Genomic DNA, 18,586 nt, shown 5'->3' on the forward strand with positions numbered 1-18,586 from the left:
TTATTTACATTGTTGACTTGAAGATGAAAATGGACAGTCATAAGATGAAAAAAATCACATATGTTATGAATAATATAAGCGCTGATAACTTATATGAACCCTGAACACTGTTCCAATCGAAACCTTTATAAGGTTTTAAACCACACTGCCTGATGATGGAAGTCTAATTAAGTAAAACTTGGCATAGGTCCAAATTTCTCAATTCAATGAAGTCCTACGAAACTTGAAATAGTAGCATGGCACAAACTCTCACAAGCGATGCAACATATGCTTCATTAAAGAAAGATATCCATAAGGGCAAGCAGCCACACTTTGTCATTTTTTGACAGTGATTTTGAGTGTCTATTCTCAATTTTTCCATCAAGAAAATCAAGGGTACATATTTCCATAAGAACTTTGTACATGAAAATACTATCTTCATAGAGATTCTATTAAAAAGTTGCTCAGGAGAAAAATAATTAAATTGTAAACATACCCCATTTTTTGAAATGCACCTAATCAGGCAGTGAGTTATTCATATGGCAGATGAATGAAAGCATTATGTTTCTGAGGCACTGTAGTTTAAAAAATCAAATATTAGAATTGTATCATCATGTGAACTGCTCACTATCTGAAATTCATCAAACTGAAGTCTGAACACTCGTCCTGAATGCTCCTGAAATATAAGAAATGCATAAAATTACAAGATAAAAAACAGGCAAAGATGTTAAATGCACAAAAAATAGGAAAGGAAAAATAACAGGAGAGCCTTCTAACATTTCCTTAGATACACACTAATCATACTTTTATTTAAAAAAAAAGCTAAAATGAGTATTTAAACAATGCACATATGTAATGTTTCTTTTAAAGAGTCATTCAAGTTTTATTATAATGAAAAAAGCTTACCACCAAAGTGCGTAAACACAATGTCCCTGCTGGTGCTCTTGGGTCTAAAGCAGCAGCAAGATCCCAAACTTTAATTTTGCTGAAAATTATAAATATATCAATTTTAAAAAAGAAATATTGAATCAAAGCATAACTAATGTACACGACAATATGTATGTTATTAAAAACTAAAAATATAAAATGCCTTACCCATCATAAGCACCACTAACAATTCTTTTATTATCAAAGCGAATGCATCTTACTAGTTCTTCATGACCTTCCAGTGTTCGTAAACAAGCTCCACATTCAATGTCCCACAACCTGTTGAAAGTTTTTTTTTTTCATGAGACCATTAAAGTAAGCTATTATGTAGTTGAATGCAAAGTATTTTAATAAAAAACATTATTTATATAAATATAAGTAAATTTAAAACTGAATTTTTAAATTTATTAGAACAATTTGAGCTATTTTACGGTAGGAACTAAGCACTAGAAAGACTATGCTTTCTGCATACCTAAAAAGACTAGCAGCGGTCATTTTGGCTGTTGTACTTAAAAGCCTGAAAATTACTTTTTTTGATCATTATAATATTTGTTTTAATGTGCCGCAAATTAATTTACTAAGTCAATCATAATATAATCTGTAAATCAGTTTCAGGCAGCTTTTTTTATAATTTTAAGTTCAATCAAGTGAAGTACACAAATGCAGGACATAATGGGAAAGAATAAAAATTGTATGAAATAGAGGACATTTTCCAAGAATGTAATACCTAACAAGTATTTTCAACCATACTTGTGACTGTTTTCCTAAATGCATGTGATTGTTTCACAATATAATTTAACATTACTATATTTTACAATATTTATAATACTCATCTTTATCACTTTGCTTGTATATGAGTCACAAACAGTCTTTTTGCAATCAGAACAAACATTCATAGTTTTATTACTGCATTGTTTCATTTGAGACTGTTTTCATTTTTTCTCCTGAGGTGGGACTTTTTCATTTGTAGCAAAATTAATTAGTGGAGGTGGCAGGGAAGAAATATATTTTTCAAGAAGCTTGTGTCCGCTAAATTAAAAACATATTCTCGGCGTTCAATCTTTGTACCAGCTAGCAGATTTAGTTGGCCATCGGGTCGAGCAGGGCTACATCATACAGTGCAGAGCCTTTTATCCGGGAACCAAAAAACCGGAAAACCAGAAAACCGGCAACCTTTTGCCGATTTTCCTGCCATTTTTTAAAACTTCGCATTTTAGGCAATTTTTGAAAAACAAAGCATTTTTTTTTTTTGAAATACCTAAAAGAAAATGAGCGATTTCTTAATAAATACCATATCACTCATCTGTAACTAGGGAAAATGTGTACAAAAATGAACTTCAAAGGGTTGTCTTTAACGCAGGGGAAAAATGTCCGGAATATTTTCTTGAACTAAAAAGTACACACGTAAGTCGGAAATTTTTTTATTTTATTCCAACTGAAAACTAAAGAAATGAATATTGTCACATTATAATGAAATATTTTATTGAATGTCCTTTAATTAAAACCGTTTACAGAGGAAGTGACGTCGCAAAAGCGCGTGAAACGCCGCAATTCTCGAATTTTCCGGATAGTTGATGGTGGAATCTAGAAATCGTTTAACGCAAGACTGTAATAATGCTGCAGGAACTCATAAATTAAATTTCAACGGGTATTAACTTAATGCAAAAGCAATAGTTATCAATAATCGCTAACGCCAAACCTTTACAAAAAAGTGAAAAAACAAAACGTGTTCATGAAAACAAATTTTCTCACACACTATAGTAGAAGAATCGCACATTTACGTACAAAAACTTATTTCTTGCCCTTCTCTTCATTCCCTTTCATTTTAAAACATCGAAAATTGGTGTTTTTCTTTCCTTTTCAAAATGAATGTGAGGGTCTTGGGTCTTATTAAATAACTTAAGGTTTTTGGTGTTAAAATTATTCTCTCACTAGTAATTTTTAATGTTTCGATATTGATAAGCATTTCCGAACTGTTTTCTTCTTATTTTAATAAGTATTACTATTTATTTTAGTAATTTAAGTTTTATAAACAATTGGTCAAAAGCTCTTTAAGTGTTCCAGAAAACCGGGAAATTCAGATATCCGGGATAGCTATGGTCCCGAACTTCCTGGATAATTGGTTCTCTACTGTATTTGTGGAGTTGTAGAAACTAACAACTTTGGGTTTCTTCTTTTCGTTGTCTTGAAATTCGAGGGTATGGTGCAAAGTACTTCACAATAACACATTTTTGTCTTTCTTCCCTTGAAATGACGCCAAAGTAATGTTATCATGCTTGAATACAATTGAGATTTTAGATTTTTTGTGCTTGTAAAAAAAATCTGGAATTCCTTTTTTTGCATGTTTTACAGGGCCAACGAGACTAAGACCTTCATCTCTTTAGTTTTTGGTTTATTTAAATGATGTGAAGAAATTATCAGTTTTAAGGTTCTTTCCAGTGGTACGAAATGGCTCCACTAAACTACCAACTTTATGTTCCCCTATGGTTTCATCACTGGGTCTAGTTTCCATGTTGCCTAAATATCGAAAAAAAAAATGAATAAGTAGTTTTACTGAACATCAGCAGCAAGCCAAAACTGGATTCCAAATTTGTCCGTGTTTTGCGGCATATACTGTGTGAATGGACAGCAAGATTTTGGGAGTATGAGAGTTCTGTATTTAAATGTTTCTCAACTTTTTTTTTCCCGACATCTAACTTTTTTCAATTTTCTTTTCTTACACATCAGTTTATTGGCAATGTTTCCTCTGATTCTGACTCTGAAGAAGAATCTTCATGTACAACTCTAGGTTCTGAAAAATATTCGCTATCATCTGATGAAAGCAAACTATTTTCATTGCTTGGAATGTACTCTTCTGCTGATAAGTCAGACAGTTGTAAGAATTCATTATCTGATCAATTTTGCTTAACCATCCTTCACGACATCATGAAGATAATTATGTGATTGAGCACTTCAAGATCAATAAGTGCCGGTGTTTCAAGCAAAGCATATGTTTTGGAGTACAAAAGAATTTCAGCACAAGTTTATGGGAATCTTCCTGTTTTAAATATACCCTTTTTCAGACTCAAAATTTTATGTGTGCTTTTCAATTTCACCTCACTCAACTTCGCCTCCTGTTCTAATAGCAGAAAAAAAAAACATGTGAACAACTTTTATTTCACATTTCTCTAAACGTTCAAAGAATCCTCCCGACTAGCAAGTGCTGCTCAAACTCACGAACTACAAAAGAATGTTATTCACCCTGACAATTAATAAAAATTCATAGTGTGCATATTTGATAACAGAAAAGCGAACAAAACAAATGCATAAATAAAGGTTTGTTGAGCAGTCAAAATGACCCCAGTCAGTCTTTCTAGGTATAAACATTTATAGGGACAATAATAATAAGGCTAAAGAAATAAAATTTACTTTTGTAAGATATCAATAAATTGTTAGGAAAAGTCAATGACGGAAAGAGTTTGAAAACTAAACGCAGCAAATATGACCATTTGAAAAACTTTTGCGGTCATAACGACCACTTCCGTTTTTCTATAGTTAAGAAATTCCATTGTGCTGCTAGTATATATTTCTAATATATATTAATAAGAAGATTTTTGCACTTTTAATTGTAAAAGAAAATCTGTACCAATAGTGCTATTGTAGCGGGAGAAAAAACCTCTTTGGGAGCTTTGTGGTTACAACAATGATTGGAATGGCAGTGTACTGGTTCGTACACTTATTACAAGCATTTTAAGCTATTTTGCAATTATATGAAACCAGTATTTCCTAAGGCAAAATCCAGAAACTTTCAATGCTATAAAACTAAAATATTTTTAATTAGAGACTAAGTTATTGTAGGGCAGGGTTCAAAAAAATTAGGACATCAAAACTAGATGTCATGGCCATCTAGCTTTTTCGTTTTAATAGCTGAAATGCTCTATTTAGACATAATTAAGAATTAATTCATGCAGCTTAAGCAGAGCATCCAATTACTTAATTTTATAATAGTTATGAATTCACTACCAAGTATCTCAAAACATCACAGCTTTACTGATAAAATTATGGATAATTAAAAACCTACCCCTTCTATTAAAAACCTTTAGTACATTGATTATGTTATTTAGACGTAAACATGTGTATAGATGCTTTTTCCATTAATCACATGCCTAGATGATGGATTGGATAGGATTTGATACCCAGAAATTTCATTGGTGCTCAGAAAAATCAAACACAGGATAATTAGTTTAACCATTACAATTATAGTTGTCAATTTATTATTTTTGTAAAAAGCTAGGAGAAAAAATGACAACTGAATGTAAAATCATGGGCAATTAAAAAAATATAAAAAAATTCAGGTGCAAATTACGAATAACAACTGGCAATTTTAACCCGGTTGCAGGGTATGGTACATTTGGGAGTTTTTAAATTCACAACCTTTTCAATAATTTCTGTCAGTATTAAAATAGTAACATTTTTGCCAAGATACTAAAAGTTTCGATCATGAGCTGCAGATATTTTTTATTTATTGCCTTAAAACAAATTAAAGTGTTGAAGCTAAAGTTCAATAGTTGATTCATCTTAAATTTCAGTACTACAGGCAATTTCTGATAATAAAGTTAGTAATTTCTAATGTCTTTTGGGAACATATGTCTCTTTAAACTCACTAGCTGATTTTGCTGTGCCACAGTGTAATGTTCATAGTAGCAAAAGTGTTAAGCAATATTTTGAACAAACAGAACTCAATTCCTGAATTTAAAAAAAATTAACAAAAGCATTTTTCATACCTAATTGTGTTGTCTGAACTACCACTCACAACTAAACGATCTCTGTATTGAAGGCAAGCTATTCCTCGTTTATGACCATTTAGAGTTCGAACGAATTCACAAGATGTGGTATTCCAAACTTTTATAGTACGATCTCCAGATGCTGACACTATATATTTTTCATCAAAATCAACTACATTAACTGCAGCTCTGTGACCAACAAGCACTCGTCTTAAGTTAATTTCTTGTGCTGTATTCATGTCCCACACTGCTATTGATCGATCCTAAAAATGCAAAACACAAAGTAACTTTCTTTGAGCAAGTAAATATTACAAAACTCGAAGAAAAATGTATTTTAAAGAATATATAACTGATCTGTAAGATGGCAAGAATAGCTTAAAATAAATTATTCATCAAACATTAAGGAGAAAACACAAAATAACAGTCATAGTATAAAAGCATTAGGTCCCTTTTTCTCCATAATTAAAGGAATGAGTTTTCTTTTGAGTGTCAAAAACACAATGAAGAATTTCAAACTGCTAATTTTTTTAGCACTGTAAAAAATTTGTAAGTTGCAGTTTATGATAAATGTCAAATGTTGATGAAAACGTTACAAAGAATTCTTTTGTCAGCCAATAGTGTTCTCCCGCATCTGGCACATTGGGACAGACAGCAAACATCTGCCATTGTTTTAACTTTTCTGCATCCAGACACCCATCTTGTACTAGCATTTTGATCATTTCGGTAACGGTTTCACAACCTATGGAGAACACTATCATATACCAACAGCCCTCTGATATTTAATCATGGACGTGATTTCTTCTACCCATGTTTTGAACTTCGGCTACCTGGATTTCTGTAGAATTATTGATGTTTACAAACTGCAGCATGAGTAAGCCCATTTTCTACAGCATTGCATTTTATGCTAATTTTGGCTGCCTGCTTGCATTCAGTGCTGCAACCTCTCCTCATATAAAATCAGGGTTAATAAAAAACCCGATAATTATTATTTTTTTTTAAACAAAAAAGATTATTTTTTTTAAAAAACCAGGTGTTTTTAGTTTAAACACTATTTGTAAGAGGAACAATTTTATTTTTGGAAAGTTGTGAGTATTTAATGTTAACTGTTTTTATTTTTAATGTTAACTGTTTTAATGTTAACTACTTACTGATTTTGTGGCACTTAGGCAGAGTTTGAAAGCAGTTTTTTCTTCCAGATTGGACAATAGCGATGTGAATCTTCAGTGGGCAGAGTTTAAGGAAAAGCTAGTGGAAACAGTTGGGGATTATGTTCCTTTTAGGAGAAAGGGTGTCAACACTAAAATTTGGCCAATGTGGTTCTCCAGGGAAACTAAAGACGCTCTAAATTACAAGCAAGCTGCTTTTCGTAGGTTTAGAGAAACTGGTCACTGTGCAGATAGGCTCCAATATTGCAAGGCAAGGCGTAAATTTAAGTATTTGGTGCGGATTCAGAAAAGAGAGTTGGAGCAAAGACTGGCAGATAACATAAACAGGAATCCCAAGAGGTTTTTTGCATACGCTAATTCGGGGAAAGTTCGAAATGGTCATATTGGGCCACTGGTTGATGAGCACGGAATTTTAATTCAGGACGATAGTGATATTGCTAATGTTCTTAATAACTTTTTTCGAGTGTTTTTAACGATAATTGTATCTCAACAGTTGACACCAACAAGACACAAGCTATAGTACAGCTTGAGGACTTTGTATTTTCTAGGGATGACGTTTTACTTCATTTGAAAAAAATTAAAGAGACTAAGGCTCCGGGGCCAGATAATATTTATCCGAAAATTTTAGTTGAATGTGCAGAGGAATTAGCAGATGTAATCGCAAACATTTTCAATGCTTCTTATAATTCGGGGACAGTGCCAGAGGACTGGAAGCTGGCTAACATTACACCGCTCTTCAAGAAAGGGTCTAAAGGGAGTGCGGGAAATTATAGACCTGTGAGTCTAACTTCGGTGGTTTGCAAAATTTTTGAAACATTGATAAAAATTAAGATAGTAAATTTTCTAGAGACTAATAATCTATTGACTAGTTTTCAGTACGGTTTCAGGAAAGGCAAATCTTGTGCAACTAATTTATTACATTTCTATGACAAAGTTACCATGGCTTTGGACAATAGGAAGCCTGTAGATGTTGTTTACATTGATTTTCAAAAAGCTTTCGATAAGGTACCGCATGTTGCTCTACTTAGCAAATTAGCTGATATAGGAATAGGAGGGGAAACTTTCATTTGGGTAAAAAACTGGCTGACCGGAAGGAAACAAAGGGTAGTTGTAAGGGGAAATTACTCTAATTGGAGTGAGGTTTTAAGCGAGGTTCCTCAAGGATCAGTTTTAGGGCCTGTTTTGTTCATTGTTTTTATGAACGATATTCACAAAAATATTTCTGGGAACATGAATTGTTTTGCTGATGATGTTAAAGTTATGGGGACTGTAGACAATGCAGAACAAGCAAAACAGCTGCAAGAGGATCTAGATCATATTACGGAGTGGGCTGATAAATGGGGTATGGCTGTTAATGTTGGGAAATGTTAAGTGCTACATTTAGGGCATGGAAATAAGTGTACAAGTTATTATTTGCAAGGTTCAGTCATTAGTCAGGCAGACAATGTTACTGATCTGGGGGTCTTAATAAGTCAGGATTTAAAGTTTAGCCAACAGTGCAGCATTGCTAGTAACAAGGCCAATAAGATGCTTGGGTTTATCAATAGATCTATTTCAAACAAATCTAAAGAGGTTCTTCTGCCCTTATATAGAAGTTTGGTAAGACCTCATTTGGAGTATGCTGTTCAGTTTTGGTCTCCTTATCTTAAGAAAGACATTAATGTATTGGAAAGGGTTCAAAGGCGAGCTACAAGGCTAATAAATGGACTTTCTCACTTAGACTATGATTCCAGGCTTAGAAGGTTAAAAATGTACAGTCTTTAGCAAAGAAGAGACCGAGGGGACATGATTCAGTTGTTTAAATTTATTAAAATGAAAGATGTTACGGGGCTGAAGTTTAGCACTGAAAACAGGACAAGGGGTCATTGTTTTAAGCTATTTAAATCTCAGGCTAACATGGATATTAGGAAAAATTATTATTATAGCAGGGTAGTGGAACCTTGGAACAGTTTACCGGAAGAGGTGGTAATGAGCAAGGGAGTAGATAGTTTTAAGAGGGCCATTGATCTTCACTGGGGATTGTAAATTGATTAGGACCAGTCTAGCTGGGCCCAGAGCCTGTTGCGACTTTTTTAGACGACTTTTTTTTTTATGGTCAAAGAAGGACTTTTCACAAACTCCTTCCCGAAATTTTTTGAAATTAAAGCCATAAAAACGAAATTTAAGACGATCTTTAATGATGTTTTTTGAAGGGAGGGGGGGTGGGGGGTGCTTATGTGACCTGAAAACCTTTATGCCTGTAATTAATTTTTTCTACATTGTATTAAAATGCTGATCTAGCTTCTGAGAATGAAAATAGAAAACAGTGAAAACTTGTAACCCCCATTCTATATTGTTCACATCTTAGTTAGCTTTGTCAGCAACATAAGGCTGAAAACGTCATTAAAACTAATACATACAATGCTTAGTAATTCTACCACGGTGTGTTTTTTTTATTAACCGAATCATATTAAATTGCTAATATGTTTTTCATGATTTTCTATGTATTTAATGAGTATGTTGGTGTACGGAATGTTTTCCGCAACTGAATAAATGTTTTTGAAAAGTATTTTTATTCTCCAAAAATACAGCTTCCAAATTCTTATAAAGATTAAAAAAAAAAAAAATAAAACTATTTCTATTGTGAAAACTTTCTGAAGACATCAGAAAGCCTTCTGTATTTTTGTTTTCTTGTCAGTCTAAAATGTCGGTATTAGTAATCTAGAAATTTTGTATTTGGATGAAATTTTGCTTTTTAATTTCATCCACATTGATGTTTTTTTCCTGAAATGTAATTTTACAACCCCCCCCCCTTTTTAAAGGTAAAATCTACTTAAGTTAAACATTGAATGAACACAAACGATTAGTAACCATGGCGACGACAATTTGACTTCTTAGTAAATATTAAAACAACGAGCTAGAGTTATTCTTGTCATCATGACAATCTGAAAAATCAGAGCAACATCAGCTTTGTTCAAGTAAGGATAATAAGCATTCGCAATTGCTCAAAAAAGAAAAGAAAAGAAAAAAAACTTATTTTTTTCTGGAAGAATAAATATTGTTCTGAATTTTAGTAGTTTTCCAAAAATGATAGCACTGTTGGAGAAATAATATTTAAGCAACGTACTTCAAAAAATATAAAACATGTTTTTAAATTGTAAAGACTATTTGTACAAGCTTGATTCGCTCTGAAAAGTATGGAATAACACAAGTACATGATTGCTTGATTAAAACACTCAAAACCTGCAGTTAATCACAATATCCATATATTTAAGCTATTTCCAAAACAGCTAATTAAAAATAAGTGTTTTAACTTTTTTTTTTCATTGTTTCTGGCAATAAATAAAAACTTGGTGTAAAACGCAGGAATTATGACACAAAATGTAAGCTAGGAAATAGTCTTTAATAAAAATAAAATTAACCACGATTCGCATTGCTGCCCTGGAAAATAAAAATTATGCTATTTTGTTTCTCACGTAATGTTTTAAAAACGGTATAATATCGTACAAAAAGAAGGAGTAATATTGCGACCCCATAAGAAACGTTTCACGATTCTATTTAAGGTCAAATTATGCATCGTTTTCCTCCTTAGGAAGTTTCCTAAAGAGAAATACAGTAAAATCCTATTACAACGCATACTAATGCAACGAAATACTTGTTTCAACCAAATAAATTTCCAATCCCAATTCTGAAATTCGATGGATTTTACTGTATATTATGAATTACATGTTCAATGTGTATCTACCTTCTAAAGAAATTTGACGAGTCTGGCTTTTAAAGACACAAATAATTTTCAAAAACGTTTGTTGAGGTGTGGAAAGCACTTTATGTGTGTACCATTTGTAGTAACATAAAACACATGTAAAACGATGCAAAATACCTAGTATCTGGAATACGATTTAATCTATAGATAAAAATATTTTTCTACTGGAAGGGAAAAATGTCAACTTTTCGCATTCGACAGCATTGTAACAATGTTCATTATATTGTAAATAAACAATTTGACTCAGAAATATACCTTTCAAATCTATTTCTTTTCAAACCACAAATTTGAAAAAAAGCAAATGTTGCTAATTTAACAGCTAATAGCATGCATCTACATGGATTCACTTTCAAAAGCACTTGATTCTTCACGAAAGCCTTAGGAAAAGAGGAAAGAAGAAAGGACGTCCAGCGAAGGTCATTGAGGGGAACTAATGAGAGGGTAATAAATCTTACACCCCATTAGCGCTTACCCCTCAAAAAGGGGAGGTTACTATTCTAGGGCGGGGCAAATGCAAAAAGTGAACGTATTTTGAAATTTTTTTCAATAGTTAGAACATGATATTTGTTTAAAAAATGGTCGCATTATTTCAAACAAGATCTCAAAAGAGAGCTGGAAATATTTTGCGTGTCAGGGGGTTCTTAAAATTTCGATAGCACGAGCTGCAGATGTTTTACAGAAAGAAATGTCTAACAGTACCTCGTTTTCGAAGAAATTCATTTTTTCTAAAAATCGGAGAATGGACACATCAAAAAAGTAAAAACTAAAAGAAACAGACATGGTCTTGAAAAATACACATAAATTTTTCCTTAAGCCTGCATGCGGGCGAGGGGGGAGGGGAGCTGAAAATATTTTCCGTCTTGAACACATCACCAAACTTGCACCCATGATGATAATGCTAAATGAGTTGTTTCCATGTAACTTGCAAGCATTCAAGTTGCCATACACATCTGCCGAATGTCACAAACTTAAAGATTCTTGGTTATCAATAGCTATAAATCCATTATATCATCATTGTTCCCCTATTCTACAATCTTGCAGAAAAGGGGGTAGATTGTGCTAGTAATTAATCAAGACTCATAGATCTTAAAAATCATCTTAAAATTATGTATTGGTACATAGTATAAATAGTACCCTTTTAATAATTTTTATTTGTTGAGCAACTGCCGCGATAGTACAGTGCCAGCCACTGATATTCCCATCAATTATTCTGAGGGTATACTCCCAGTAATCCATTACGCACAATTTGTGTATGCGATCATATATATATAATATGTCATAATATGAAATTTTTTGAAGCTTGAGGGTATAAGCTATACCTCTAAAAAATGTTTGAGAGTATACGGCGTATATGGAGTATACCCTGTAGGTACATCACTGGAGCCAGAAAAAAAAATCTTTATATGTGGGTGGCTATTAAAATCCTGGCATGCAAATTTCTTGTCTTGATTTTACTTGGCATGCTCACCCTAATGATGTGAGACGACTGGAGCACAGTGTAACCGGCCAGTCATCTCGCATCACTCGATGAGCATACGAAGTAAAATCATGACAAGTTAGCATGTCAGGGTTTTAATTGCCACCCATATGTAAAGATTTTTTTCCGGCACTGTACTGTATGAAAATTCGCTAGAGCCCGGGTATATACTTGAAGAAGTGTGGCAGGTGAAGGAAGTCCCTTAAATATGTAAAATAAACTGTTAATAAAACCCTGAGTATTTTTGTCTAAAAAAGGGTACAGAAGAAAGAAGTAAAGTTCATGCTTTATTATTAATATAACCATTGAACTAAAAGTACATACATGTAGGAAAAGTAATATTATTGTATTTATAGCTGGGCTTAATATCTACCAAATGAAGTGCAAAAGCCCTTTAATCCCCATTGACTTATTTTTATGCATTAGTAGCCTGAAATTCTGCTAAAATGTTGCATAAGCATTTTGCTGAATTTGCATAAAATTAAAAAGAAGTGTGGTAACTCAGTTCTCGTAAGCTCCTATATAAATTAAGCCCTGATTCATAGGTATGTTTCAGTACGTATTTAATTTTAAAAAGTTCAATGACTTGCTTTTCTTTATTTCTTCTTTCAGAAAAGGGTTTAGATCATGTAGCAGAAAGTATTTTGTCTTATTTGGATGCCAAATCTTTATGTGCTGCCGAACTAGTTTCCAAAGAGTGGTACAGAGTTATATCTGAAGGATTATTATGGAAGAAGTTAATAGAACGTAGGGTAAGAACGGATACCCTATGGAAGGGTTTAGCTGATCGGAAGGAATGGTAAATATTTTTTAAATTACTAAATTTTAAGAGTTTTATTTAACTTTTTTAATTATATTTCAATGAGAAATTGCTTGTATTTTGGTTGAAAACTTGCTATGTTTACTTATTTAAAGGTATTACAATAGAAGCATTTAAAATAGTTGATTAAAAGTATACCACTTATTCTAGGGCTGTACAACCTTTTTCAGTGAAGGACCACTCACGTTACTGGAAAGTTTGCAAAGTATTCAACATATAAAATCCAAATGAGCAGGAGTTTCAACATTTAAGTTGAAAACATAGGTTTTGAGCACTGAACTATTAAAAAATATGTTGTCATGTGCTCTTCAAAATAACACCTTTTTTGTATATGATTGTTTTCGAGTGCGTTATTTCTGCCAGAACAGTTATTACAGTTCCCAAAGAAAAACTTGAATTTTTTTTTTTTGAAGAGGGCCTTTTAAAATGATTCTTGCAGGCCAGAATGCATAAAAAAATTAAATATGCTTGATTTTTTTCCTTAGATAATATAGGAAAGCACAGATAAGAAAGAGAATTACAAACCAAGAATTGTTGTTATTACTACGATATACCTATTGAATAAATACAAAGTTTCCATCTGAAGAAACCAATTTCTGATTATTTGGCCCTCCAAATTTGCTGCAATCATTCTTTCTACCAAATGAAGATAAATGGTTGTTTTATAAGTTTCCAGTAAATAGTTTTTGAACTGTAACATTGGAACAGAGTGAAGGGCCACATGTGGCCTGCGGGCCATAGGTTGGGTACCACCGATCTATAGAATGGGGTGAGAAATACACTAATAAGATGCTATTTTCTTGAACAAGATTGATCACATCTAGGATGTGAGTGTGTATCGTGTAGCCATCTGATATTAAAACTACTGGATGATCCTTAGTTAGTTTTACATTATAAAAGAAATTAAAACGTAGTATGGAAATTAGTTTGCATTCATCCTGATACATGTCAAGTAGCAATGCTTGTGGAAGGAGCTCCATCGATTGGTTCAGGTTTCATCTTTTTGTAAAGAAACACCAGCACTTGAGGAACAAAATCTCCCAACTCTGATATGATTTCAACAAGTGGTTATGAGCCAGCCTCTTTCTGCAGTGGAAAGCGATGTGAATCTTCAGTGGGCAGAGTTTAAGGAAAATCTAGCGAAAACAGTTGAGGGATCATGTTCTCTTTAGGAAAAAGGGTGTCAACACAAAAATTTGGCCGAGGTTGTTCTCCAAAAAAACTGAAGACGCTCTAAATTACAAGCCGCTTTTCATAGGTTTAAAGAAACTGGTCACCATGCAGATAGGTTCCAATATTGTAAGGCAAGGCGTAAATTTAAATATTTGGTACAGATTCAGAAAAGAGAGTTGGAGCAAAGACTGGCAGATAACATAGACAGAAATCCTAAGAGGTTTTTCGTGTATGCTAATTCGGGGAAAGTGCGAAATAGTCATATTGGGTCACTGGTTGATGAGCACGGAATTTTAATTCAGGACGATAGTGACATTTCTAATGTTCTTAATAACTTTTTTTTGAGAGTTTTTAACGATAACTGTGTCTCAACAGTTGACACCAGCAAGATACAAGCTATAGTTCAGCTTGAGGACTTTGTATTTTCCAGGGATGACGTTTTACTTCATTTGAAAAAAATTAAAGAGACTAAGGCTCCAGGACCAGATAATATTTATCCAAAAATTTAGTTGAATGTGCAGAGGAATTAGTAGATGTAATTGTAAATATTTTTAATGCTTCTTATAACTCGGGGACAGTGCCAGAGTATTGGAAGCTGGCTAATATTACACCGCTCTTCAAGAAAGGGTCTAAAGGGAGTGCGGGTAATTACAGACCTGTGAGTCTAACTTCAGTGGTTTGCAACATTTTTGAAACATTAATAAAAATTAAGATAGTAAATTTTTTTGAGACTAATAACCTATTAACTAGTTTTCAGTACGGTTTTAGGAAAGGTAAATCTTGTGCATCTAATTTATTACATTTCTATGACAAAGTTACCATGGCTTTAGACAATAAGAAGCCTGTAGATGTCGTTTACATTGATTTTCAAAAAGCTTTCGATAAGGTACCACATGTTGCTCTACTTAGCAAATTAGCTGATATTGGAATAGGAGGTAAAATTTTTATTTGGGTAAAAAACTGGCTGATCGGAAGGAAACAAAGGGTAGTTGTAAGGGGAAATTATTCTAAATGGATTGAGGTTTAAGGCGGGGTTCCTCAAGGATCAGTGTTAGCGCCTGTTTTGTTCATTGTTTTTAAGAACGATATTCATAAAAATATTTCTGGGAACATGAATTGTTTTGCTGATGATGTAAAAGTTATGGGGATTGTAGATAATGAAGAACAAGCAAATCAGCTGCAAGAGGATCTAGATCATATTACGGAGTGGGCTGATAAATGGGGTATGGCTGTTAATGTTGGGAAATGTCAAGTGCTACATTTAGGGCATGGAAATAAGTGTACAAATTATTATTTGCAAGGTTCAGTCATTAGTCAGGCAGAAAAAGTTACTGATCTAGGCATCTTAATAAGTCAGGATTTAAAGTTTAGTCAACACAATGCAGTATAGCTAGTAACAAAGGCAATAAGATGCTTGGGTTTATCAATAGATCTATTTCAAACAAATCTAAAGAAGTTCTTCTGCCCTATTACAGAAGTTTGGTAAGACCTCATTTGCAGTATGCTGTTCAGTTTTAGTCTCCTTATCTTAAGAAAGATATTAATGTATTGGAAAGGGTTCAAGGCTAATAAATGGACTTCCTCATTTAGACTAAAATTCCAGGCTTAGAATGCTAGAAATGTAGTCTTGAGCAAAGAAGAGACCGAGGGGACATGATTCAGCTGTTTAAATTTATTAAAACGAAAGATGTTACGGGGCTAAAGTTTAGCAGTGAAAACAGGACAAGGGGTCATCGTTTTAAGCTATTTAAATCTCAGGCTAACATGGATATTAGGAAAAATTATTATTTTAGCAGGGTAGTGGATCCTTGGAACAGCTTACCGGAAGAGGTGGTAATGAGCAAGGGAGTAGATAGTTTTAAGAGGGCGAAGACTAGGACCAGCCTAGCTGGGCCCAGAGTCTGTTGCTGGTCGTCACTTTTGTATTTGTATTTATGTATTTGTATAACTAAATAAATTTTTTATGTTCACATTTGTACCTAACTACTTGATGGTTAATTAAATAATTAAAAGTAAAATCTTGTAATTTCATTTTCTCATAAGTAGAGCTTTCTATAGGGGAAATAGTGTTTGAAAATCTTTAATTAATGTAACAATACAGTAGAGGCTTGAAAATCAGAGGTAAATAGGTATCATGCCGCCTCGGATTACTGAAAACTCGGATTATTTGGAAAAGTCCGCCAGATCAAAATTTTACACTATTCAGGGTAATATAAAAAGCACTTTCTACTTTTTTGTACAAAGAAAAGGAAGTATTATCCTCACAAAAATGTTATCATTTAAATTTCAACACAAATTTTGCTTCTAATTTCCTCAAAAGGAATTTGGACTTTTTTTTTTTTTCACGATGTGAGTGAGTATTATGTATGCAAATTTGTTGACAACCAAACATGCACTTTGACAGTGACAAATCCGTTTCTTTGAGATTTTTATTTTATCTATACCTATATACTTGCACACGTATGTATCTCGTATAACACAAAAACGGTTGGTTGGTGAAGGATTAATTTTCGTATATACAACTTGTGTGGCGCCTAGTTGTGAACCTACTTTTTTGATTGCAATTGGGCATTCTAAAAGGCATATTTACACATTCTTAGGGATAAAACAATGTTAATTTTACCTGTCAAGCTATTGTGTGCAAGGCATCTCTTAATCGATATTTTGCAGTCCATGAATATTTTATGCCACTTAGAGAGCATTGTTGACGCCAACCTTTTAATGAATTTTTTTTTATTATTTACTATAAGTAGTTAAATCAGCTTAACAGAAGCAAAAGATTTATATATTCAGATTTTTATGAAAATGATTCTTAGCAACTGAAATGTAACTTAAAATATTCAGAGTTCGCCTCTAATAAAGCGGAAGATTGAACTTTTGAGACTCGGATTTTTGAGATTCTACTGTACAATACATTTAATAAAAAGACCTTGGCAAAAATGATTAATCAAAGAAACAAGTTACTGCGAGAGTTAAGACATAATTATCAGTTACCAAGAACAAAATCTTGTAAATCAATTTCCTCATAATTATAGCTTTCTATCATAAATATATAAATAAGAATGAAATTAAAATCAAGTACCATACCTGCCAACATTCAAAGAAAAAAATCCAGTAGATTTTTTCAACGTGGCACAATATTACTTTCTTCCATGTTATTAAGGGGAAAATAGGGATTTTTTTATTATCTCTTAAAGTACAATCATATGCAAGTTTCTTGTGTCATATACAGAGATAAATTAATGAAAATATTAAATGGAAGAATAAAAGTTGAAGTAATACTTTTTCTATGAAACGTTATTTAGGGGAAAAAAAAATTCAATTATCTGTAAAAATACAATCATAGACAAGTGTTTTCAGGTTTTCAATAAGATTTAATCTACATTTTTCGGCCGCAAAGTGTCCGATAATAGCGGTCCTTTTGTGTACAAAAAAAAAAAAAAATGTTGTAATTAAGCAACATTAAGAAATGTCGTAGAAATTCACAATTGTATGTTGCTTTATAGCTTTTTGCTGGCTGACATCGTAACTTAAAATTCCTCCCCCCTAAATCCTCCCTGGTTACGATACTCAGTTTGATACTAGTCTTAGCAATGAAAGCACAAAGCGAGATCGCAAACACAAACAAGAACTGATGTTGCCAAATTCCATTGTGCTAAAGTTTAAAATAAAGTAGAAAACTTTTAAACCATGGTGTAAAAGAGCTTAAACGATGTAAAAATTTATTTTAAAGGGGTTTATTTTTTTCATTTTCAAGAAATTCCCTAAATGAAGGGATTTTTTTTAGAGATTAATAAAAACCGGGAGATTTTCAATAAAAATCAGAAGACCGGGAGAAATGTTAAAAATCCGGGAGTCTCTCGGAAAATCCAGTAGAGTTTGCAGACATGAAGTACTCTAACTGCTGAAAGTATTTTGCAGTATCAACAAATGAATCACAAATCTGATGTAGAGGAATGTGGGGCAAAGTGTGTAATACTTATGATAACTTACTTTTTTCAAAATGAACAATTTGGAAATTTGTTCAGAAAGAATATTAAGAAAGAACAATATATTTTATAATGTAACTTGTATTGAAACATTTTTTTTTATTTTTGACAATAAATTTGAACCTCAAAAAAAAAAAGGTGGAAATATTTTGCTTTTTTTTTTCATGGGACAAAGTAAAAAATAAAAATATTTTTCAATGAAATATTTTCTATTTGATAGTTAAAGGTATATTTGATCAAATAAATGAGCAAATAAAAAGAAAGAATGAAAAAATTAAAAGGAAATGGAACAATAAATGAATGAATAAAAATAGTGAATAAATAAGAAAATAAGTGAATAAATATATATATATATATATATATATATATATATATATATATATATATATATATATATATATATATATATATATATATATATATATATATATATATATATAGGGAATAATCAAATGAAGTAATGATTATGAAAGAATTAATAAATGAATACCTAAGTAGCTTGAAAAAGATTGAATAAGTAAATGAAATAAATTGTTCCACTTTACCCCGC

The 18,586-nt window shown here is 32.4% G+C and overlaps 1 protein-coding gene across 1 annotated transcript in view; it reads right to left on the minus strand.

Moving 5' to 3' along the window:
* Positions 1-494: 494 nt before the first annotated feature.
* LOC129218364 (beta-TrCP-like) overlaps positions 495-18,586 on the minus strand; it is a 103,398-nt gene continuing 85,306 nt past the window's right edge. The window contains exons 8-11 of the mRNA XM_054852606.1: positions 5,670-5,932; positions 1,075-1,185; positions 886-964; positions 495-655 (exon numbers count right to left, since the gene is read on the minus strand). Coding sequence (XP_054708581.1) covers positions 539-655; positions 886-964; positions 1,075-1,185; positions 5,670-5,932 — 570 coding nt within the window. The 3' untranslated portion in view covers positions 495-538. The remainder of the gene's footprint in view (positions 656-885; positions 965-1,074; positions 1,186-5,669; positions 5,933-18,586) is intronic.

The sequence above is a fragment of the Uloborus diversus genome, chromosome 3, assembly GCF_026930045.1.
Source record: "Uloborus diversus isolate 005 chromosome 3, Udiv.v.3.1, whole genome shotgun sequence".
Taxonomy (NCBI): domain Eukaryota; kingdom Metazoa; phylum Arthropoda; class Arachnida; order Araneae; family Uloboridae; genus Uloborus; species Uloborus diversus.